At 31.7% G+C, this 24,363-nt stretch overlaps 1 protein-coding gene across 5 annotated transcripts in view; it reads left to right on the top strand.

The window, feature by feature from the left end:
- LOC115874791 (AMP deaminase 2) overlaps positions 1-23,707 on the top strand; it is a 52,596-nt gene extending 28,889 nt beyond the window's left edge. For 4 of the 5 annotated variants that reach the window (XM_030890069.1, XM_030890072.1, XM_030890070.1 and 1 more), the window contains exons 2-10: positions 2,762-2,912; positions 4,635-4,767; positions 7,523-7,688; positions 12,333-12,464; positions 16,734-16,950; positions 19,809-20,079; positions 20,867-21,025; positions 21,132-21,322; positions 22,317-23,707. In XM_030890069.1, the coding sequence (XP_030745929.1) occupies positions 2,762-2,912; positions 4,635-4,767; positions 7,523-7,688; positions 12,333-12,464; positions 16,734-16,950; positions 19,809-20,079; positions 20,867-21,025; positions 21,132-21,322; positions 22,317-23,196 (2,300 nt within the window). In that variant the 3' untranslated portion in view covers positions 23,197-23,707. The remainder of the gene's footprint in view (positions 1-2,761; positions 2,913-4,634; positions 4,768-7,522; positions 7,689-12,332; positions 12,465-16,733; positions 16,951-19,808; positions 20,080-20,866; positions 21,026-21,131; positions 21,323-22,316) is intronic. The other variant, XM_030890073.1, reaches the window with a different exon arrangement.
- Positions 23,708-24,363: the final 656 nt, after the last annotated feature.

Raw genomic sequence — 24,363 nt, 5'->3', positions numbered from 1 at the left:
AATATCAAAATTGTCCGGTTGCTAAGAGACGCCGAACTACTGGAGTGTACCATTTGGCGCGTGGCCAATTAGAGAAATTCTACTGCACCTACATTTAAAACAAAAAATGTTATTATTGTTTAAAATATTTTATTGAGAATATAAATAGTAATGTATAGAAAATTTAAAAGCTATAAAATACAGAGTACAGTAGTACAGGGCGCTACAAATTCGAGGTACGAGCATTGGCATCTCGGAAACCGTAATAGATACGAATATAGTTAAATTGAGGCAAAGTTGCGCCTTGGGATGTTCACCAAGGTGCCTTCAAAAAACTTTAAAAAATTTCAAGGATTGCTGAGTTTTTTGGAAAAAAACAAATTTTTTTGAAAATCAACTTTATTTTTTCCTGTCGTTACTTTTTGGAAAACCAAAAAACTAATTAAGGATTTTCATAGCTAGTTTATTACGGATATCTGAGAGTATTTTTAGATTTTCAGATTAGCTGATAATTTGTGAGATACAGAGGCCAACTTATTTTTTTTAAATACGGACCTGTATTTTTTATTTCAGGTTTTGAAAGAACTCGGTCGCCTGAGTACAATGATATGCCACACTTTATACTTTTTTTTGTTTCGGATATTTGAACACAATTTATTAAATTAATTTCAAGTTCGGCCCTGTTTTTTTTTAATATTTAATCTATTCTTCGTTACAATATTGATAAGCCTTCAAACTTAAGAATGACGTAGGATAAAACATTGAATACGGAAAATCAAATGCAATAACAAATAAATAATATATAAATATAATATAATAATACCTAATATAAACAATCAAATATTTTCCCCGGAAGATGGATTGGAAATGGTAGAGCAGTATAATGGTCAGCGAGGTTACTGGACCTGTCACCAAGGGGTAGAGGGGGCATTACTTGGCGTCATTTGTAAAAGTGAAATTAATATAATAATAATATATTTCAACATTTACAATAAAGAGTACAAAATGCATTCGGAAATGTAAGAAGAAATGTTCAAAGAGCTATAAATAAAATTGAATGAGTAATAAGTTTGTGCAATAGGGAGGGTGGTAACCCTTTCGAAAATGTAGAGCATTAGAAACTGGTTTTTAGAAGTTTATTTATTTATAATAACTTCAATTAATATTATTCATATTATTAGATCGTTTACTGAGATTTCAACAACATTCACAATAAAAAAAGTTAAAAGTAATATCTTTAAATTGCTGACTTCGATATTATTTATTTGAATCTTTCAATTGGCTTGATTTGCCTTATTCAAAGTTAATTAACGCTGATCAATATTGTTGCGATGAATATAATCAGATTAACTAATTTAAAAAATCAGAATCGGACTTGAAATTATGTATTTTAAATCATAATTAAAGATTTCTGTTGTTAAATTACTCAAAAAAAAGTATAAAGTTTGGCATATCATTATCCTCAGGAGACCGAGTTCTTTCAGAACCTGAAATAAAAAATGCAGGTCCGTATTTAAAAAAATTAAGTTGGCCTCTGTATCTCACAAATTATCAGCTAATAACAAAATCTAAAAATACTATCAGATTATAGCCCTAATAAAGTGGCTATGAGAATGTGTAATTAGTTTTTTGATTTTCTAAAAAGTACAACCTAATCTAACCTAATCTAAACGACAGGAAAAAATTAAATTAATTTTGAAAAAAATCCGTTTTTTCCAAAAAAACTCAGCAATCCTTGAAATTTGAAAACTTTTTTGATGGCATCTTGGTGAACATCTCAAGGCGCAACTTTGCCCTAATTTAACCACCTTCATATCTATTACGGATTCCGAGATGCCAATGATCGTACCCCGAATTTGTAGCACCCTGTATATAGTCGGTCCTACGAGTGAGGAAGGATTACAACAGACGACATCCTTACTTACTGCTATTACTCGCTGACGAGTATTTGACACGCATCAGAAGATGGTTACGCAAGGCGTTTTCTTTCATGAGCTTTTCTGTGACTGAAAAGCCCGATACAGGATGATTATCTCTCTTCAGCACTCCGGACATTCAAAAATCTCATTACTTTGTTGCCTCTTTACTTTTTGGTTGTCGTTGTTAACTGAGTTTACAATTCTTCTTCATTGTGTTCTGTTGTGCGCTGCATCCTCCAACTGATTCTGCATGCTTATCCCCTTTAAGTTTTCGTGGAAAATATCCTTGTACCTTTTGAGTTGTCCACCCTTTTTCCTCTTACCGTCTACAAGCTCACCGTAAAGAAGAGATTTTGGTAGGCGGTTTTCTTGCATCCTGCATACGTGACCAGCCCATCTTAGGCGGGATTTAGTAATCATGACAACATCTAAAAACTGAAAGAAAATACAATTTAGGCTATATACTGTTGTAAAACCCGGTTAACAGGGTTGGTAAATTACTGTAAGGATCCGTTTTTGAAAAATATCAACTTAAGACGGAGCAGTTTTATAAAATAGTAGAAATTTAATATTTTGGCAATTTTTAAATTGCAATATTCTGGTTATAGAACTTTTATTGCATGCTCTATTCACCTTTGAAATGGAGTTAAACGTCGAAAAATAATTTGTAAGTAAACTTTGAACTCGTCAGACAGTTTAAGGTTTTATTGCAACAAAAAAGAGATTAAATGACAAACGAACCAGAACAAATCCAAGGTCTATAAACGAATCACTGTCTCACTCTTTCCCTTACCTCAGTCCCAGCGGCTTTGATTGTGACGTCACGCGGCGATCAGTTAAAATGATATTTTTTATTGTTCCAGGAAATGAGAGTCCATCTTCGTTTGCTGGCGGTGCTTTCCCCGAGACAGAACCAGAACTACCCAACGAAATATCAGCTCCATATGAAGTACCGCAATTTCCCATCGAACAAATTGAGAAAAAGTTGCAGATTCAAAGGCAGTTGAATACCAAGTAAGTACTTTTAGCGTAGTTTTTGAAATAATAAATACTGTAATGCCAATCGACAGAAAACATGATGTAAATGGGAGATGGAGGTTCGCGTTGCCAAGACGTTATGGATAGTGTGGAGATTGTTGGCAATTTAAGAATAAATGACATTTAGAGAGTAACCTCGTCAAAATCATCACCGGTTGTCGATTCCCAACCGTGTTTGACGGCGTTTTTATTCGATCATACTGTATATATGATGTGATATTCTATACGATTATTTTATAGCCAAGCCAATTTCATGTGTGCTTTTCTATTTTAATTTTATCCAATGGCATTTCGTTGGCGTGAAATATCAATATAAACAGATACCTTAATTTAATAAATGTGCGTGATTTAAATTAGATTCATATGGATATCCAAGGAATATTTGAATTCGGTCATTTTTTAGTGACTTAACCTAAATATACGTTATTTCAGTAAGTCCAGTATTCGGAAGAGCACCGATGCTTAAATGTGCGCGATTGATAGCTATGACAGCAGTGGGTTTTATATAAAATTGCGAGTGTTGTAACATGTACCTGGTATTTTACTTGTATAAATCAGATTTCATCAGTTATTTAATAAATTCGGGAGGCATCGATCGGTCTAACTACGTCGATACATCGGTTTCGGCTTGATCATCGAAGTTAATAAGCAATTTACACAAATTTATGATAACTCTATCCAATTCGGATATAGTCACTTTTGGAGAAGACTACATTTTCAAAATTTACAAGAATGAACTTTTTTTATTTAATTTACTGAATATACTGATATTTCCACTAATGTTAAAGCTGCTTACTTCGACAAGAAAATCAATAAGGATCATAACGTATCTATTACGTCACTGATTATTAAAGGATTTTCTCGAAAACTTTACAGCTGAAGTTAAATCCTCAGTTTTAATCCAATATACGCATATCTAAAGGAAATTCAAGTGTAATGTCAAACATTGTTTAGTTCATGTTATTTTCTGTATGTATGTAGTACGTATTATAGTTAAATAGAAAATAATACTTGAGATGTTTAATTATTTTACACAAATGTCTTAATTTTAAATAACTAGCTGTGCTTAAAAGTTTAGAAGTATTATCGGAGATATGGACGAACGCGTCTGTATACTTTTAACCGTTTTTACTATGTTAGAATAATGTTTGGTTTTGCCACAGACTGGATAAATTTTCAACGGTAAGGAATATAATAAGTTAATTTCTTTTATTGTTTTTTTAATTTTTTTTTTAAATTTTTTTTTGTGTTCCTAAATACTATCCAGAGCTGCCATCTAATTTAAGAGGAGTACGCTTGTAGCTTTTCAAAGGCAAATCTCTTGATGTATTCTACAGGGTGATTAACGGCGATGGCACGTTAACTAAAAATTAACATTTTTTTTATTTAGTACGGGAGAATAAAATTAAATTAGTGCATTAGAAAATATTTTATTGAATTCACTTTGTCGTGTGTCATTCATATAAAGAAAATTCTAATTTTTAACTAAATGATAAAATTCAAATTTTTTCTATTTTTCCAAATTTTTCCTTAAATTTTCCCTATTTGTCGCGATTTTTTTGGCACAACCATTTTTCCGCTCCATGTGAAACAGCACTTAGGATTTTTTCTTTGCAAAAATAATTTTTCTTGATATATATTTTCATTCATATAAAAACTAAATATGACAGTGCGTACAAATTCTTCTTTTTGTTTCAGAGTTCTAGAAGATAGAAAGACGCACTATGAACCTTCAGTATCAGGAGCTCCAGAAGTGGAGGATTTGGACGAGCATGACCTTTACGTGCCGCATTTCCAAAGAGTTTCGATATCAGGGGAGGATACAAGTGGCGTAAGTCATTTTTTTAAATGTTAGGTTTCGATATTTTATTTCCCATCACAGGGAGAGATACTAATGTTTTTTCGCTAAACAAATTCTTTACGACTAAAGAACTACCAGTTGTAGAGATATTACTGTAGAGATATTACTGTAGAGATATTACTGCACTGCTATTACTCGCTGTAAAACTATTTGACAAGCATAAGAAGACGGTTACGCAAGGCATTTTCATGCATGACCTTTTCTGTGACTGAAAAGCCCGATACGTGATAGATAGTCTCTTCCGCACTCCCGACATTCAAAAATCTCATTACTTTGTTGCGTCCTTACTTTTGGGTTGTCGATGTTAACTGAGTTTACAATCCTTCTCCATTGCGTTCTAATGCACGCTACTTCTTCCCACAGATTCTACATGCCTATCCCCTTTTAGTTTTCATGGAAAATATACTTGTTTCTTTTGAGTAGTCCACCCGGTTTCTTCTTGCTGTCTTTCGGTGTTTCAAGTTCACCGTAAAGAGGAGATTTTGGTTCTCCTGCATCCTGAATACGTGACAAGCCCATCTCAAGCGGGATATATTAATCATGACTTCAACGCTCTCGCAGCTAGCTTTTTCAAGGACCGATACGTTTGAGACATTGTGGAACCATTTGATTGTTAAGAGTTGTCTAAAGAATCTCTGTTGCAACTTGTTTAATGCGTTTATATGCCGGCAGCGGTACGGCGCGGCACCCAGGTTTCGCCACCATATAACATGGTGGGGATTATTATTGCTCGGTACACCGCAAGTTTCTTTTTTATGCTAAAGTCATGATTGTAGAAAACCCTGTCTTATTTCCAGAATGCTTTTGAGGCACTGCTAATTCTGTGCTGAATTTCAGAGTCGATATTGGCCTTTTCCGAAATCAAAAATAGTTCTTCGATTTTTATAGCATTGTTGTGATTTTCCGGCGGAGTGCACATGATCTTAGTTTTATCGATGTTCAGTGTAAGGCCCAAACCCTCGTATTCCTAAGTATATGTGTTCAGCATTTCTTGTAATTGCGCAACTAAAGCGCAGCAATCATTTGTATCTAATGCCGATTTCTCTTTTCTGCAGTTTGCTATCCACTATACTGTGGAGTCTAAAAACCAGTATTATTTCAAAAAATTAATTATTTTAAATTATCCAATTTCAGTGACAAGATGTTTTTTATAATGTAATATTTTTAATGTCATTTTATTATTCTTCAGTTCTCCGATGTCAAGGCCATTGAAACCCCGAATCCTTTCATGTAACGTATAGTTATATAAACGACAACAGTCACGCCAATATCATATTAAAGCCCCATTTCTTAAATCATATCACGTTTTTTATATCTGTAATATTTAAATCACAAAAGAGAATTTATGTCTCTATTTAATAGGCTTGTTCTTTTTTAAATTTAATTATTTAGTTGCATTTGTCATGTTTTATACAGGGGGTTTCAAGAAACATGTGCCATCTTTTATGGGGATATTTCTCACGTAAAAGGTTTTGTATCAAAATAGATCCGTCCGATTCTGCTTTGTTTTGTAGCTACAGGGAGTTAAATCTTTATTTTTTTTTTAATTTATTATAATTTTCTTCCAAGCAGTGCTTTTAGTAATTCGAATGAGATTTTCAGGGAAAAATGAAGTGCCACATATTTTATGAGTGTAGACTGTTTAATGCCAATAAAAGTTGTATCTTGATATTTTGTCGATTTCGATCTCCTCTATATTTATAATTTAATGTAATATGTCCCGAATCCTTCCAAGGGAAGAGTGCATGGCGCACCTCATTCGCCTTGGTTGTATATACGAAAACGGAAAGATGTAGAAACAAAATATTTTATGGGTATATGTGGGGTACATTGCCTCAATGTGCACAATATAAAAATTATTTTGAAATATGCAGGGTGTTCCTGAAATAAGATCCATACCAAAGTTATATGTTTTCTTATGGAACACCCCATATTTTATTTCATTTTTGGGCCTAAAGATTCTTGTGCCTAAAACGGCATTTATTATCAGGGTTAAATATGTTTAAAATAGTTTTCGAGATATTTAAAGATATTTTAATATGCATGCTACAATATAATAGACATTACTTTGCAGAATTAATTCTTGTGCTGAATTTAAAAGTAGAGAAATAAACTTTACTGAAAAAATTTATTACTTCCTTAAATTTATACAGGGGTACCAAAAATTGTCGATCTATTTTAAATATTTATTTTACATAAAACCTTCGTCATTTCAAATGCAACGCCCTGTATTTTTTTTAATAAATTAAAGCAGATTTAAATGCCCTTTCAAACTATATTAGGGTTTCCTATACCTATCTAGCTCAGATTTTGAACAAAAAAATACTTTTCAATAAAATAACAATCAAGACAGCTCGTGGTCGCCATGGCAATTTTCTAGTGACAGTTAGTAACTATTTTCAAAATTGACATTAGTTTATGGACATTTTACACAGCAGTTTACTTAAATTTAACCATAATAGATTAATAAGTAAGTATCCATTTTTTATTAAGAAAAATAAAGCAGTATTTGCCGGCGGAACGAATGGATATGTTACTAGGGTTTTTATTTTGTCTTTCCACTTATATGTTTGTTTATGGGGGCTAATGGCCTCTCATATTTTTTAAAATGTCAAATAGATAACTGATAATTTTTTGAAAGAGGGAGTTATCATGAATAATAGAAAATTAAAGTAATAAAAATCAAATAAACTCCTTTGTAATAATATTTTTTATGTATCAATAGGTTCCTTTGGAAGATCTGGAAAGAGCCGCCAAACTCCTCATACAGGCTCTGAAAATCCGGAAGCGATACATGAAGATGTCACATCAATCGTTTTCTTCCACGGCTGCCAGATTTTTGGACCCCGAGAAGGAGCAAGAACAACACGATGACAAGCAGACTATTGAAGGTACGTCCTATAATATTTTTCCAGGCAATAAACATTTTTTTTTGAAAATAATCTTTTAGTTTTGTATAATTTTACAGCTTACTATCTACAAACGCTTTGTATATAGCAAACCCTGTTTTACATCCCAAAAATAGAATATTCAAAATATATTTACGTATTTATTGCTTTTGTTTATTCAAAAGATATCTAACCAAATATTAGGATTAATCAGAAAAAATGAATTTTACTCGATAGAGAGTCTTTATTGAATAAAATGATGTTCATTTATTAACCGAGAATATCCTACGGAACTGAAATTTGTTTTGTGAACATTTTCAACAATTTTGGCGGAAATTAGCCAATAATTCTTTTAACTTCCCGATATTTGCCGCAATTTTAATAGGAATACAAATTTTAAATTCAGCACACCATACCGGGTCGTCTCAAAAGTGGCTGACCCCTATAACTTTTTTTATTTTTTCAGATTACAGAACGAGATTTGGTATGTTAGTATATGACATAAATTAGGATTTATTGACGTATTCAATTGTTTTCGGTCACTTCCCGTTTCGGAAATGACTACAACTTTTGATTTTTAAATGCCACGAGGCACCCACGGTATATTTCTACTTTATTCGATAGAAATTGATACTCTTAATAGAATGACATATCATATGTCAACATTTGACATTTTCTAGTATGGTTTATTTGAAATTCCAACATGCGGTTCATAACGACAATTTCACTCGAAATACCAAGTGTGTGGTACCAAATTATTCGTAAAAAAATGCTTTTTCCAAACATGCTAATGAGCCACAATCGCGCCATTTAAAAAAATTGAGATATGATTAAAATACGATATGAGCATCTTAACTGACCAGGGATAAGACACTAAAACATTAGATGATCAAACATATTTTCCAAGGCTCCTTGATTAAAAATTGGTGTTTTTAACTTAGCCATGGCACTCTAAATTGAAATTTTAAGTAGATACATTTTTGTTTTAAGCGAAAATGTCAAATGTTATTCAGAGTGTCATTTTATATCGAATAAAGTAAAAAAATACCGAGGATGCCATTTAAAAATCAACAGTTGTAGTAATTTCCGGTGAAACAGGAAGTGGCCGAAAAGAACTGAATACGTCAATCAATCCTAATTTTTGTCATATACTAACATAGAAAATCTCGTTTTTTATCTGAAAAATTAAAAAATTGTAGGGGTGAACCACTTTTGAGACGCACCCGGTATAGTTTAATGTTACTATTTAAAAATAGTCATAAAAAATTAGGTTAGTTATTTAAAAGAACGATGATGAAGTCATCTTATATCCAATTTGGGACTGTTGTATAGGCTTGGTGCATTCTCTGGTGCTGCCGCCATCGGATTGAGATGCTAATATTTAAGGAGGTGATTCTTGGACCTATTCTAAGAAAAAAAACTTCATATGAATATATGTCTTAAATATCTTAACTTTTCAGATACAGGATGGTAAAATTTTCTATTTTGTTTCAAAATATCTCTAATGTTATATTTGACACGCGTCTTCCATGCATCAAAATGCATATTTTGATATACAAAAAAAATTGTTATATTTCTTAATTTCCTTCCAGCCGATGAAGAAATGATTTCCACACAACAGTCATCGCATCAGACTTTCGGCGATTTTATCCTGAAATAAACTGATTTTAATTTTTTAATTTCTTACCGATTTTAATTTTTTAAGCAAAAAAATTAAAATCGGTAAAAAATTAAAATCGGACGAAAAAATTATGAGATAAAAAATGTTTAGCAATGAATGGAGATGTTGACGACAATTTTTATTTTAAGAAGAGTTTTTTCTCCAAAAATATTCAATGTAAAACACGTATGGACGGCACTGGTTGAAATAAATAAAATTATTCGTACACTAAAAAAGTATTTTGATGCATTGAAGACGTGTATTAGGTTTCATAAATATATCTATAATAAAATCAAAGTTATTGTAAAAAAAAATTAGAATTTGCCACCCTGTATCTCAGAAATTAAGATGTTTAGGACATACATTCATAAGAAGTTTTTCTCTTGAACAGGATCAAGTATCGCCCCCTTAAATATTACCATGTCATTAAGGAACATCCTGTATAAATATTACTTCACTATGAGTATATTATACTTCACTATGAGTATCTAATATTTCCATATTTCTGTCATGTTCTAATGTAATAAAGAAATATAGCATTTGACAAACAACAGTGATGATGGTAAATATATTATGAAAATTCATGTAAATAAGATATTCCATTTCTATTTCTGTCTTTATGTCTTGTACCCCCTTTTATTTTTTGTTTTGATTTTTTGATAAAATATTTGAACAAAGCCAATATATTCTATATTTGACGCATAACCCGTAATATACCTTATGATCGAGAAAAAACGGCATCCAATTGGCTGGGAAATGACGATCGATGACATCTCCCATATAAATTTACATATAACATGACAACGATCTTCATTTCATAGCCATCGCTGACGCTGTTTTTTTTTTTCGATCATACGGTTGTTGAAACAGATTTCTATTTGTTAATCTCTAAAGAAAATGATAAAAATGTTATGGAACCTAGATGTGTGTGTGTTGATTATATGTATCTTTTGTACCTGACAAATTTATAATAGCAATTTTGTAACACTCTTTAGCTGGACAGACTATACTTGTATTTTTTAGGTTTCTATTTAGTATTTTAATTTTTTACTTTGTCGTAAAAGATGCAAAGATATATGATAATATGGCTCTGTTCGGATATTTATTCATTTATGATATCTATATATTTTGGATAATAAACAACTATAGAAGTGATTTTAGATTTAACATTATTATACAGGGTGACCTCACAACAGTTTCAACCTCAAGAACACGTCTGTGATGTTGTTTTCGCAAAAAAAGATGTTGAAAATCGTGTGTATTTTCTTTTAAATGTTTGTATATAATTTAAATAACTTTTTAGTTTACCGCAAATTGTCCCACGGTATAATTTGGTAAGAAATTATGTTTTTAAACTAAAAACTAAAAAAATTTCAAAAACATTTTTCAAAAAATTTCGAATTCTCAAATTTCTTTTTCGCGAAAAAAACCTCATGGGCGTGTTTCTGGGGTTGAACTATATTACCAGTTAAAATACTTGCACTTATTTCTGGGACATCCTGTATAGTTAAAAAGAATGCACAATAAATACACTTCTTAGACGACATATTCAAAATATACCGATAATATAGCTTATACAGAATGTTTCGTTTTTATAGCAGGGTTTTTACATACAGAAAATGTTATTTAAAATCTTTCCAGACGAGAATATACACGGTCGGCAACGGTTTCCTTTGGGTACCAATTTTCGTGGTAGTCAACGAAGTGTAAAGTCATTAAGTAAAGCCACAGTTACACATATCAAGTAGCTAAAGCAAGCTACTAAATCAAGTAGCTAAAATTTAGCCTGTTCATCTTAGTGAGCGCCTACATTTTAATGTTTATTTTTGTTTAGTTGTTGATTTAAATGGGTTTTTACTTTTTACATTGAGGACATAAATATCCTTCAACCCTGCTCGCGATTTCATAAATGTTTTATTTTCTTTTTTTTGGCAATAAGAAGTTGACCCTAATGCCCATATTTTGTTTTTAATTTCATGAAATCGGAATCCTTCTATACCCATGATCTCGCCCATGATCTACTTAATTTTCTTATATGCTGTGTCTTGTTTATTTTTATAAACGGCAGCCCTTGTATCCATAAGCCGCCTTTCACGATATTTTTCTACTTATTCAAGGGACAGAATTAACTATTAATAATTCAAATAAAATAAACGCTAGTAGTTTTTACTAATTAACTTGAGTATACACTTGTTTAGTCGGCGCTTTAGTTGGTCAAAAACAAAGGTGTGGATGACCACTTGCGCAAGTACATAGGAATCGTTTCTATTCAGTTGACTAAAAAGTTTACTAAATCTGTTACTTGCGCAAGTACTAAATCGGGTTGTTTGCACCATGGAGGTCACTAAATTTAGTAACTTGCTTTAGCTACTTGACATGTGTAAATTAGGCTTAAATAAGATGCTCTGAACCTTCTCTGAACGAAGGGAGAAGAGCAAGTATTTTTCCAAGCGCGTAATATAAAGCATCGGATTAAGTATATTGTTATGTTTATCTAATAAACACTTCGCATTTTTCTCTCTCTGACTTACAAGTTCACTATAGCGATTCACTCCTAGACATGTAATTGCCTACCCTGTATAACCATATATCGACAAAAAAATTAGCTATAACTTATTGAAAAATGATTTAATTGAAGGTTGTGTACATTAAGTGTCAGTTGTAGTAAGTTAATCTTACAACTAAACCAAACCAAAACAAAATAAACTACAGATCATAGTCCATGCAACGATCCGAAAGATTTGGACAGATGAGATCCAAAAAATGACAGAAAATACAATTGACGTGGGAATTTAAATAATAAACGCTACGGAAAGGGCACCTTGAATATCGGTACGAATATTTCGCTAGTTTTTAAAATCCCTGGTCTATCGACTGTTTAATCCTGCTATAATATACGGAACAAGATGTGCCTATTTTTTCTTTAAAACTGAGTACGGTACCACCAACATCCCTTACAATTTGCATGATAATCCTTGTTAACCTAGATGAAGCGTACGTTGAGCTGTTGAAACGTGCGGCGAGGTCGTCGTTTGATGACGTCGTTTTATCGACGCTGAATCGAGAAAACATCGAAATGTTCAGGAGAGTTTTAGCTACCGATTTGAGTTTCTTCCCAGGTAAAAGACAGTATATGGCAACGTATTTATTTTTTCCTACGCACTACTTCAGAGATCAGATAAAAGTGACATTATTGGGTTAAAAAACATACCTTATTCTAGATAAATATCTTAAAATGAGACTAAGATTCTACTTATATTTAGAAAGTTAAAAAAATATCGAATGCCACGATCTTTTGTTAATATAACTTGCCTTAATATTCATACACATGAAATTATTGTTTGACAATATTATAAACAAACCAAAATATAAACAATTATTGGTTTATTGGTAAATTGAAAGCATCATAGACATGAATAAATTGGAGACTAACCAAAATACTTTGATTTGCTTAAACCCAACATATAAAGCATGATTAAGTTAACAAACCGTTTGTTTATTTCTTTTCTTTTGTTCTGCTTGAGTGCTTTCTTGAGTTATAATGAGTTATAACTCATCATACAGTCACGGGGATTTGACTAAAAACGGTTTCACAGAGGTTAGTTCTCGATCTTCGATATCTCTCTTACCAAACTTCATGACACGAATGGTTGTCATCTCGGCGCACTCAGTAATGAGGTGTTCTGATGTTTTTCCATTTCCCCCCCCCCAGAATCTGCAATTGCCGTTGTTTCTTAGTTTCAGTCTACTGAGGTGTTCATTGAGGAGACAGTGTCCTGTTAAAAATCACGTGACAATCCCAAAGATTATTCTTACTTAAATCTAGAAACATCTTTGAGTTTTCTCGGTCGTAAGTTCTCAGAAATTTCTTCAAATCTTCTTCAAGAGTCTTCCAGATTCTTTAAGAATTTACGCTTTAATTCTTTAAGAATTACGCTTTAAGTTGGTTACCACTTGGGAAGCAGAACGATTCCGGTCCAGTTAGTGGAGTGTTTGCTCCTTTTCTACTAGATCGTTTGCTTTTTCATTGCCTCTCTCCCTTGGTGGGCCTCCTTCCAGTGTAGGAGGGCTTTATTATCTTTGCCTAATTTGTTCAGCTTCTCTAGGCATTCTTTGACCAATTTCGAATTGGTTATTAAGTTGATCGCTTTTAATGTTGCTTGACCATCTAATAAGATAGTTATTTCTTGTTTTCGATTGTTCTTATATAAGATCAGTTGTACGCATCTTTCGGTAGCGTAGATTTCTGCCTGAAGGATGCTGGGTACCCATTGGTTCGGAGTATTTAGTTGTCGGCCCAAATACTCCCATCCCTTCCCTGGTTTGGTTTTAGAAGCATCAATATACCACCTTTGTATGGTTTTGGTTTGGTCTTACCTGTTGAGCGAACGTTTCTCTCTTCCAATCCTTTTTATTGCTAATACTACAGTGAGATGTTTCTCAAAGTTAAGTACATTCTTCGAAGTTGCAGAAGTGGAATTTTTCTTTTGAGGGTGTTCTAAGCTCCTGAGCTGACAATTGCCCCAGTACTGTTTCCGTCAATGCCCATTCTAATCATGTCGCATTGGCATATCTACCAACGATAATGTGCATTGGTGTTAGGTCTACAATGACCTCCATTGCTGCTGTTGGACATGTTCTCATGGCCCCTGTGATGCAGATGCCTATCTATTACAAAGAACCGCACATCTTCCAAACTCTCGCACTGACATAAAATGTGTCCTTTTGTTTCTACTTCAGATTGACAAAATCTGCATATGGCTACATCTGTCAATCTCATCAGCTTTAGCTGCTTAATAAACCTACAAAGTGCCTTGTTAGTAGATCCACTATATCTTTGACAGACTTCCTTTTTTAGCCGATCAGGTTTGTTGTAAATTTTGCCGAATATTCTATTATGAACTTATTCACCTGTCACTGCTCTGGTGAATTTCACCTGCTAGAGATTTGTTGGTCATCCACTGTTCTGTCGTCATTCTTGTAACTGCTTTTACAGAAGAGTTCTTGAGGAAGTTACTTGACTTTTTTTTAGCTTTTGTCATCCTTTCGGTATGACTTCCCATGCCAGGATGAAGTTTTAATACCCCTTACATATATTGGGTATTAATACTTCAAATTCCCATCTGTAATAATATGTGGTATATACCGTCTGTCCTTCGTAACTTGTTTGCCTACCTAACTCTACTTAGTCTTGTGACTTCTGTCACAAGTTTCCAATGTAAAGTCCTTGGCCTGACCAACTTTCGGTCTAGGTTGGTGTGCGTGGTAGAGTCGTAGAGTCAGTCAGAATTATTGAGGCCGGAAAGTGAACCTTTATTAGTTCTTTAAGACTTTCCCCTTTATTTTCTTATAAGTGCCGTCAGATTTTATAACGAAACCTACTCCTTTGATGGTTGTCCCATCTTTTTTCAGGATTTTATGGATACGAGAACCCCCATGCTGGGACATCTGTAATTTCCTCGCAGAACGTTCTTCATGAATTCCTTTTGACTTTTTTTATTTTCTTACTTTGTTATTGTAATGCGTCGACCCCGACTTAATATAATCCTTTTTTTGGGGGGGTTTTGACATCTTTGCTTAGTTTCTAAATTCCATAAACCATGCACTTTAAACGTTTCATCGCACATAATTTCTGTTTTACTTTGATAAATGGTCTCATAGCGTTCAAGAACAAATTTTTAACAAAAATACATAAGATGAAACTTAAAAAATATAAACAAAGCAAAAATTATAAGTTCTTCAGGTGTAAATAAACAACTGTCTTACGAATGTTTCGAAAACTGACGTATATGATCTTCCAACTCCATTTATGTTATTATGAATGATACAGAAACATATAAACAATATATGCCAATAGATCATCATCTGTTTTAGGTAATGGCAATCAAATTGGTTTTAAAATCTATAAATATTTAAATGAAAAAAATATGTGTCTTTTAGAGAAAGAAATTGTATAATTAAAAGAAACATTATAATAATTATGTATTAATCGTAATATACAATCTTCGTCAATAAACTATTTTAATAAATAAGTAGCAACCTAGTAATTTTCTATTTATATCTGCTTAGTACTTACATGTTACCCTATGTTACATACATTAGTTTTGTACAATAGAGAGCTTCTACTTATATTAATTGTTAAAGTTCATACGGTATATTTACGTTAATATCCACTTTTAAAAAAAATAGTGAGAAAACATAGTCCCCTATTTTTTAAATTTTCCATAAATAATCTAATTTATATATCCTATATAAATTTAACCCAATATATGTTACTTTACTATATCGACTTTTAACTTTAACATAGCAAATAAAAAAATAATATACATCTTTTAAAACTCAACAACACCTTAACTAGACAGGTAGTAGATTCGTGTGCAATCGTATAAATATGTACTGTACGTTGCAAAAGTTTGTTTTTCTTAAAGTTGCTGTTTAATCCTACAAACCATATAATACGTCTTTTATCATTTTAATAATAATAATTACAAACTGTAAACTTATATAGATTACACCTCAGTAGACTAGAACACTTATTACACTAAATTAACTTAGTGTGCCATACAGTTTGTATAAAAAATATATATTTAACTGTTCCCTTTTAAAAGAAAATAGATTCTAACATTTTTGTAACTCTATAACAGCCATTGTATTAACATTTACCTCACTCTTGGTCCACTAAATTGCATTTTGTATGTTGTTTTTTTGTATTTTTATAACACCATTGTCCTACATATAATTTGCATTATTTGTTTTTGGATCATATATAGTATAAATCTATTAATTTTTTTCATTCATTTAGTTTTAATACATACATATAGTTTTAAGAAAGGTATAGAAAAATAAAGATTAAATCTGCTTTTTACATATTTAGGTTACAGAAATAGATATTTCACTGTATACACTTATCACTATTTTAAACACTTGAGTTAAAATAAGTATATTATATTAAATATGTAAAATTTATAAGTTTGCTCAGTGTTCTATTTTTTACTTAAAATGTTACCAGAACTACAAGTAAGGTAATCTGTCATATCTAGTTCGTAATCACACCATGTATACTTTGAGCAAGCTTTTTTATTATTACAGACAAAGAACTTATCAGATGTCAGATGTTTTCCATTCAGAGTAATACCAACAATGTAATTTCCTTCAATTTCCAGTAGAGTAATTGTAAATATATTTGGCATACTATAATATAGTTTTCGTTCTTTTAAACAAAGAATGATATAAGAATAATTTCCAGTTCTTTGTCTGTATTTTTTATGTATTTTTTTCTACTATAAGAGTCCGAAATTTCAATAAAACAATTTAAAACGCTTAAAAAATAGAATAATATATTTTTGTCTTAACAATTAACACTGTTATTACACAATGTTATCTTCTAGAACATGGAATTCATCATCCGCCGACGACCAAACCCTGGGAAGCCCCGGAAATTCCAGATACTCCGGAAGTATTCGTTCACAAAGGCGGTATTTATAATGTTTACGCCAACGAAGAAGCTGTCAAAAATGAGACTGCTTACAACTACCCTTATCCAGACGTCATACAATTTACTACAGATTTCTATAATATGTGCAATATGATTGCTGACGGACCTCTGTAAGTTTTCTTATTTTAAGTATAAAAAAGTATATTTATTTATGTATTGTTACGTTTTTCATCGGTACCGTGTGGATAAAAAGTCTAATTTATTTAACACAATTTATTTCACTAAGTTAACAAAAACAATAACGATAAAACAATTAAAGAACTATTTATAAACTTATTTACAACTATTTATCTAAAAGGAATTTATTTCAATTTATTTTAAAAGGCGCGAGCACGGCAATCGACTCTGATTGTTTCTGTCCTTTTCGCACAGATCTCGGTTTATATACGAGAGAAACAGAAAGTCTAGATTTTACGCGATCTTTGTTCTAGTCTTTTCTTTTCGTTATCGCGCGTTCTCTGTCTTTCTGGGGAATTCCGCAAGGTCAAAATGGGGGCAGGACATACTAGAACGGGGCTGATTTCGCAACAGTATATTAATTTAGTTCTGCAAACTTTCGGATATTCTGCCACAAAACCACTTTAAGAATAAAAATTATTCCTTGACATTTCAGTCGACAAGCATAATTTTTTACTATAAGACGGCTTTTCACATAAGAATAACGATTAAAAAAATCAATAAGCGTTTTTTACTTTTTTTTATTAAATAAAATATCAAATTTTAGGTGTATTAGTAAATGCAGTTTCAATATCTTGCTCTAAACCTTGTTCGTCTCCGGCGAATGAGACTCCCTCTATTAGCAATAACAAAATAAAATAATTATTTTAACCTAGTAACACAATATTTTACCAAAAACTAATATTTGTAGAGTTCACATATTTTTGATAAAAACTTCATTATTATATGTATATTTATTATGTATATTTATTTTACAACTACAGTAAAAAACAGTGAATAAAATTTAAAATGTGCCTTATAATTTTTATTAGTTCACAATTGTTCACTAATGAGGGAAGAAGAAGTTAGAAAATTCAACATTTATTTACCTTAACTTTAATTTTAGGGATGTTCCACACACAGTGACTCAGAACTCAAAATATAATATGTATATTATATGTTTATATCTAAACAAAATTATTTGATATTATAATACAGTTATCAGAAAAGTCTAGCGATAATTTTACAAAATTATAATAGTTATTAATGATACAAGTTCGATACGTATAATGAAACGTCGGCTAACGCCTCGTGGCTTAACGTTACACAAGTTTCATTAAAAAGTTCGTATCGAACGTGTATCATTCAAAATTTAATTTACGACGCGACACGAGGGACGATCCAAAGAGATTTGATTTAATTTAAAATATCAGAGATATCCTCATAAAAATTAAAATTCAAAATTATCAGGTGCCCATATTACTCGACGCTGTGGTAACCGTGCTTGTTGATTGTTTCCATTTTGACTTTGACAACTGTCTTAAAGCCATAATGACATCCAAATGACAATATTAAATGTGTCATAATGACATTGTCGTAGGTTAATAAAATAAAATGGTGATTGTTTAATAAACGGCTCTTCCCTTAGTTTTAAAAAATATTTAGTTTTTTTCTCTTGTTTGCAAAGGTAAATTAAAAATATTGTTTATAAACAATAAAAAGTGTATGTGCTCAGAATTTCAATACCATAAAATATAAAAATACAACAAAATGTAAGAAAGTCATAAAATTCAGAACCACACCGTCTTCGATATACTTTCGCTAGCCGAATTAGAGAAAATAAGTGTTTTATGCGTTGACCACAGAACGATTGTTGTCTCCACAGTGCAGCACTTGAGCCGTAAGGGGAAATCAAATCAGCCTTGTCACAAATTCGCCCATTAGGATGCGTATCTTCCCAAATCTTTCAATTAATGGTATTAATATATAAACTTATAGTACAGCGTATTCAAATCCAGTGATACATTACATAAACAATATCCACCATTGAAACGGGGTACTTATCACAGACTACTGGGTGCGTCTCAAAAGTGGCTCATCCCCTATAACTTTTTTATTTTTTCAGATAAAAAAACGAGATTTGGTACCTATATTAGTATATGACATAAATTAGGATTGATTGACGTTTTCAATTGTTTTTGGTCACTTCCTGTTTCACCGGAAATGACTACAACTTTTGATTTTTAAATGGCACCCTCGGTATATTTTTACTTTATTCGATAGAAAATGACACTCTGAATAGAATGACATATCATATATCAACTTTTGATATTTTCGCTTAAAAACAAATCGTATTTTAAATTTCAATATAGAGTGCCATGGCTGTGTTAAAAACACTAACTTTTAATCAAGGAGCTTTGGAAAAACAGATTTGACCATATAATGTTTTTCGTGTCTTGTCCTGGCCGGTTAAAAGATGCCCAAATCGTATTTGTAATTATATCTCAATTTTTTCAAATAGAATAAGGGTGGCTCATTAGCACATTCGGAGAAGTATTTTTTACGAATAATTTGGTACTTCACACTTGCTATTTCGTGTCAAATTGTCGTTATGAACCGCATGTTACAATGTCAAATAAACCATATGCGAAAATGTCAAAAGTTGACATATGATATGTCATTCTATTCAGAGTGTCATATTCTATCGAATAAAGCAAAAAAATACCGAGGGTGTTATTTAAAAATCAAAAGGTGTAGTAATTTCCAGTGAAACAGGAAGTTACCAAAAACAATTATTGAATACGTCAATCAATCCTAATTTATGTCATATACTAACATACCAAATCTCGTTTTATTATCTGAAAAAATAAAAGAAGTTATAGGGGTGAGCCACTTTTGAGACGCACCCGGTATACTATGTTTTTTTATAGTGAGGCTATACTAGATAAATAATTGTGCATATTTACAATTTACAATCATTATAAAGCTTTTGCATTTAATAGAGGTCAAAGTTTTATTTTCATTCTTTTAGGAAATCCTTCTGTTACCGGCGTCTTAGCTATCTCTCTTCTAAGTTTCAACTCCATGTTTTACTTAATGAACTGAGAGAACTAGCCTCTCAGAAGGCAGTACCTCACAGGGACTTCTACAACATCAGAAAGGTTGATACTCACATCCACGCAGCTTCCTGCATGAACCAGAAGCATTTGCTTCGGTTTATCAAGAAAACTTTAAAGAATAATGCTGATGAAGAAGTGACAGGAGTCGGTGGAAAAACCATGACGTTGAAAGAAGTTTTTCAGGTTAGTGTCGGTTTAAACCATAAAACTATAAAACTGGAAATTGCAAGAAATTTACTGTTTCTTTAGGGAGTTGAATAAAACTATAATATAATAATAACTAGTATTTAAAAAAAAATAGTATTTAAAATTGTTAAAATTATCTAATATTAATAAAAATAACTTAAATAATATATTTAATACGAAAACTACAGGTACGCCAATGATACATTTATTTAAAATTTATAAAAACGGTATGTTGACATAACATGGTAAAAATAATGGGAAATGAAGGAATATCGGTTTACTCCATAGCAGTATGTCCCCGGATTGTCTTTATAATAGAAAAAACTTTTTTGTCCGTATTTAAAAAAATAAGTTGACCTCTCTGTATCTCACAAATTATCAGCTAATTTGAAAATCCGACTAAAAATACTGTAGGATAGCCCTAATAAAGTGGCTATGAGGATATGCAATTAGTTTTTTGATTTTCTAAAAAGTAACGACAGGAAAAAATAAAACTGATTTTCAAAAAAGTCAGTTTTTTCCAAAAAACCTTGATTATTATATATTTATTATAGTATATTTCTAATCCTTGAAATGTTAAAACTCTTTTTGTGGCATCTTGGTGAACATTCCAAAGCGCAACTTTGCCCTAATTTAACTATATTCGTATCTATTACGGTTACCGCGAGATACCAATGCTCATACCCCGAATTTGTAGCACCCTGTATATGTATCAATATCGAATCAATGTCTATCACATTCAAATATACTATAATATTATATATTTATGTTTCTTTTTTTTCAGTCAATGAGTTTAACACCATTTGATCTCACGGTTGACATGTTGGACGTCCACGCAGATAGGAACACTTTCCATAGATTTGACAAGTTCAACGCCAAATACAATCCCATTGGTGAAAGCAGACTGAGAGAAGTATTTTTGAAAACTGATAATTTCATCAAGGTAAATATACAATACAGTTTTGGTAAATTTATTCACTGCTATCACCTTTTTGGATACGGCGATAGAAAAAAAAAATATTTAATATATTTTTTTGCTTATATTTTAGGGAAAATATTTTGCGAGTATTATAAAAGAAGTGTCGAGCGATTTAGAAGAATCTAAATACCAAAATGTCGAACTAAGGCTGAGCATTTACGGAAAGAGTAAAGACGAATGGGACAAATTAGCAGCTTGGGCAATAGATTCCAATGTCTATTCTGACAATGTACGCTGGTTGATTCAAACACCTAGACTTTTGTAAGTGTTCTTAACCCTGAACTGGCGTGGTGAATTTATTGTAATGCTTATGGCGTGATGATGAAGAGATTTTATAAAAAGCTTATTATTTTAACACTGTTTACAATATATTCAAACAAAATTCCATTAATTTTCAACAAATTAATAAGAACGGACACAAAAATAAAGTAAAACTTTTTTTGACAACAGAAATATAACTTGGCTAGAGACCCATAGAAATTAAAAACATATATATTTTATGATTTTTCCGTATTATTAACAGTACAAACAACTGAAATGTGAAGCTAAAGTAATAAACATAAATTATTTTCAACAAAACTGCAAGCCATGAATGTATATAACTTTTTCAAATTCAGTTCATGCTAATATGGGATCTGCATTTGCCGCACATGGATCGAGCACATTTGATTCATGAGATTTTTGTTTTTTGTCATTTCTTCATTGACATAGGGTTGCCATATACCACATCTTTTTCTTTTCTCGTATTGATTATTCAATTTTCTCTCTCCAATAAGTAAAAGATTCAGAATCGGAGTTATGGTTACTCTTCGGAGAAAAATCAATGTGTCCATGGTCTTCATCTCACTTAAGCCTCTTTAAGTTCGGATCATCAAACCACTCAATTAATGCTTCCCCAAAATTAGCGTCCCACTGAGGCACACTTTTTAGATTACCCACAATCCTAATAATGAAACATTCTTGGCGTGGTGGTGCCACACAGACCCCAATGAAACTTTAGCCCCCGCTGGTAGGAACAATACTTGATAAAATCAAGTGCGCCTTTAACAGTTGCATATTGGTACCCTAACTTAAAGGTAAATGGCGCGGCGAGGCCTAATTCTTAAACGTAAACAATTTACAGAGGTTTAAATAGTGCTTGGGGTCCGCCACGTAATAGTGCTTGGACCCCGCCACGCCAGTTTGGGGGTTAACTGTCTTATTGTAACTTTTACCAAAAATCATACATAACTATAATTTGTTTTATTTTTTTCAGCGACATCTTTAAGCTCAACAAGGTTCTCACCAACTTCCAACAAGTTATCGACAACATCTTTTTACCGTTGTTTGAAGTTACGGCACGACCAAGCTCCCATCCCAATCTTCACAAGTTTCTTCAGTATGTCATTGGTTTTGACTCAGTCGACGACGAAAGTAAACCAGAAAAGAACCCATTGTTCGACAAAGACACTCCTAAACCTGAGGACTGGAATGACACAGAGAATCCGAACTACGCCTATTACATGTATTACATGTACGCGAACTTGACGGTCTTAAATCATTTTAGAGCTGAGAAAGGTCTTCCTACTTTTGTCATGAGGCCTCATTGTGGCGAAGCTGGTCCTGTGCAGCATCTGGTTTGTGGTTATATGCTCTCAGAAAACATATCCCACGGTCTCCTCTTAAGGAAAGTACCTGTGCTTCAGTACTTGTACTACCTAACCCAAATTGGCATAGCCATGTCACCTCTCTCAAACAACAGCTTGTTCCTAAACTATCACAGGAATCCTCTACCGGAATACTTAGCTAGAGGTTTGTGTGTTTCTTTATCAACTGATGATCCTCTTCAATTTCACTTCACCAAAGAACCTTTGATGGAGGAATATTCTATCGCAGCTCAGGTTTGGAAGTTGTCTAGTTGTGACATGTGCGAATTAGCAAGAAACAGCGTTTTGATGTCTGGGTTTCCTCATAAAACCAAGCAGTACTGGTTGGGACCTAACTACACCAAAGAAGGTGTTGCTGGGAATGATATTGCCAGAACCAATGTTCCTGATATTAGGGTGGCGTTTCGATATGAAACTCTTATCGATGAATTGTCAAATATTTTTAAAAATTTTAATTTAGAATTGGAGTACAGGGATCAACAAAAGTGAGCCTGTAAAGTAGTTTAGTGGAAGGTCAGTCAATACAATTTATCGATTTATAGTATCGTAGGGATATTTTTTGTTGATTTAAGGAAGACAATTTTTTTAACATGATTATCAGATATTTGTGATGTTTGCAGTTCTACTTACCATCTGTAGTGATGTAGATGGTTTATTATTGTTTTCTGCAGTATTTTTTTATTAAAGCTTTGTTTTTTGCTTTAAATTTGCAACCAAAAAACTGAGTCTACGAAAAAGGAAACAGAACACAGACGAAAAAAATACCAATTTTAGTACTATAACAGATACAGATGTCTTCCTTAAAAAAATTGCATGTTATATTTATAAATAATTACAATAACATCAATCGAGTGAAACACTTTATACTTAAAAAAATATTTAATAATTTTACAAAATAATTTTAAAAAACTTTTTAAGTTATTTCAGAATTACGAGTATATCATAAAATATATTTTATTCTTTGTTTATAAGCTTATAATATTAACTCCCATCAACTATATTTTTTCTTTATATTTGTATTTTTTTCTACATATATTTTATATTCCTATAAAATTGTGATATAAACACAGCCTTAAAAAATGATACAGATAAAAATAACGAAGTAGATTCAATTATTAATTTCAAGTAGATTTTATATATTTTTATATTTGTTTAATTTACTAGAATCTATTTAATATAATATTATGAAATAAACTGATTAAACGTATTTAGATTTAATTAGAGTTTAATTCATTTGATTAAAAACCTAAATATTTTATATATTTACATTTTTTAGTATAATAGATTATATTAAAATTTAATAGATTGCGACTGATAGTTCGTCAAATTGTTGTTAATGTAGGTATTTAGTTTTATAATAAAAATTAAATAAGTAATGTAATAGTATATGTGCTTAAATAAATGAATATAGACTAGAGTTTGTTTTATTAAAAAAAACACGAGTTCTTTGATAAAAATCTTTCAACTAATTGTTAATAAATGAAGTAAATATGAATCAGATGAACAAGCGGAATAGCTTATCGACAATTTGAAGAAAGGCTTAAATCCAAATTGATTGCAGATTGTAGTTTAACAACTTATGAACTATGATTCTATTGAAAACTAAAATTTAATATGCGATAACTAACATGAAAGTGAAGGTATAGTATTTTTAAT

This window comes from Sitophilus oryzae, unplaced genomic scaffold (genome assembly GCF_002938485.1).
Source record: "Sitophilus oryzae breed Bouriz unplaced genomic scaffold, Soryzae_2.0 scaffold_1297_pilon_pilon, whole genome shotgun sequence".
Taxonomy (NCBI): Eukaryota; Metazoa; Arthropoda; class Insecta; order Coleoptera; family Curculionidae; genus Sitophilus; species Sitophilus oryzae.
Note: the sequence above shows the minus strand (reverse complement) of the source record. Positions and strands in the feature narration are given on the sequence as shown.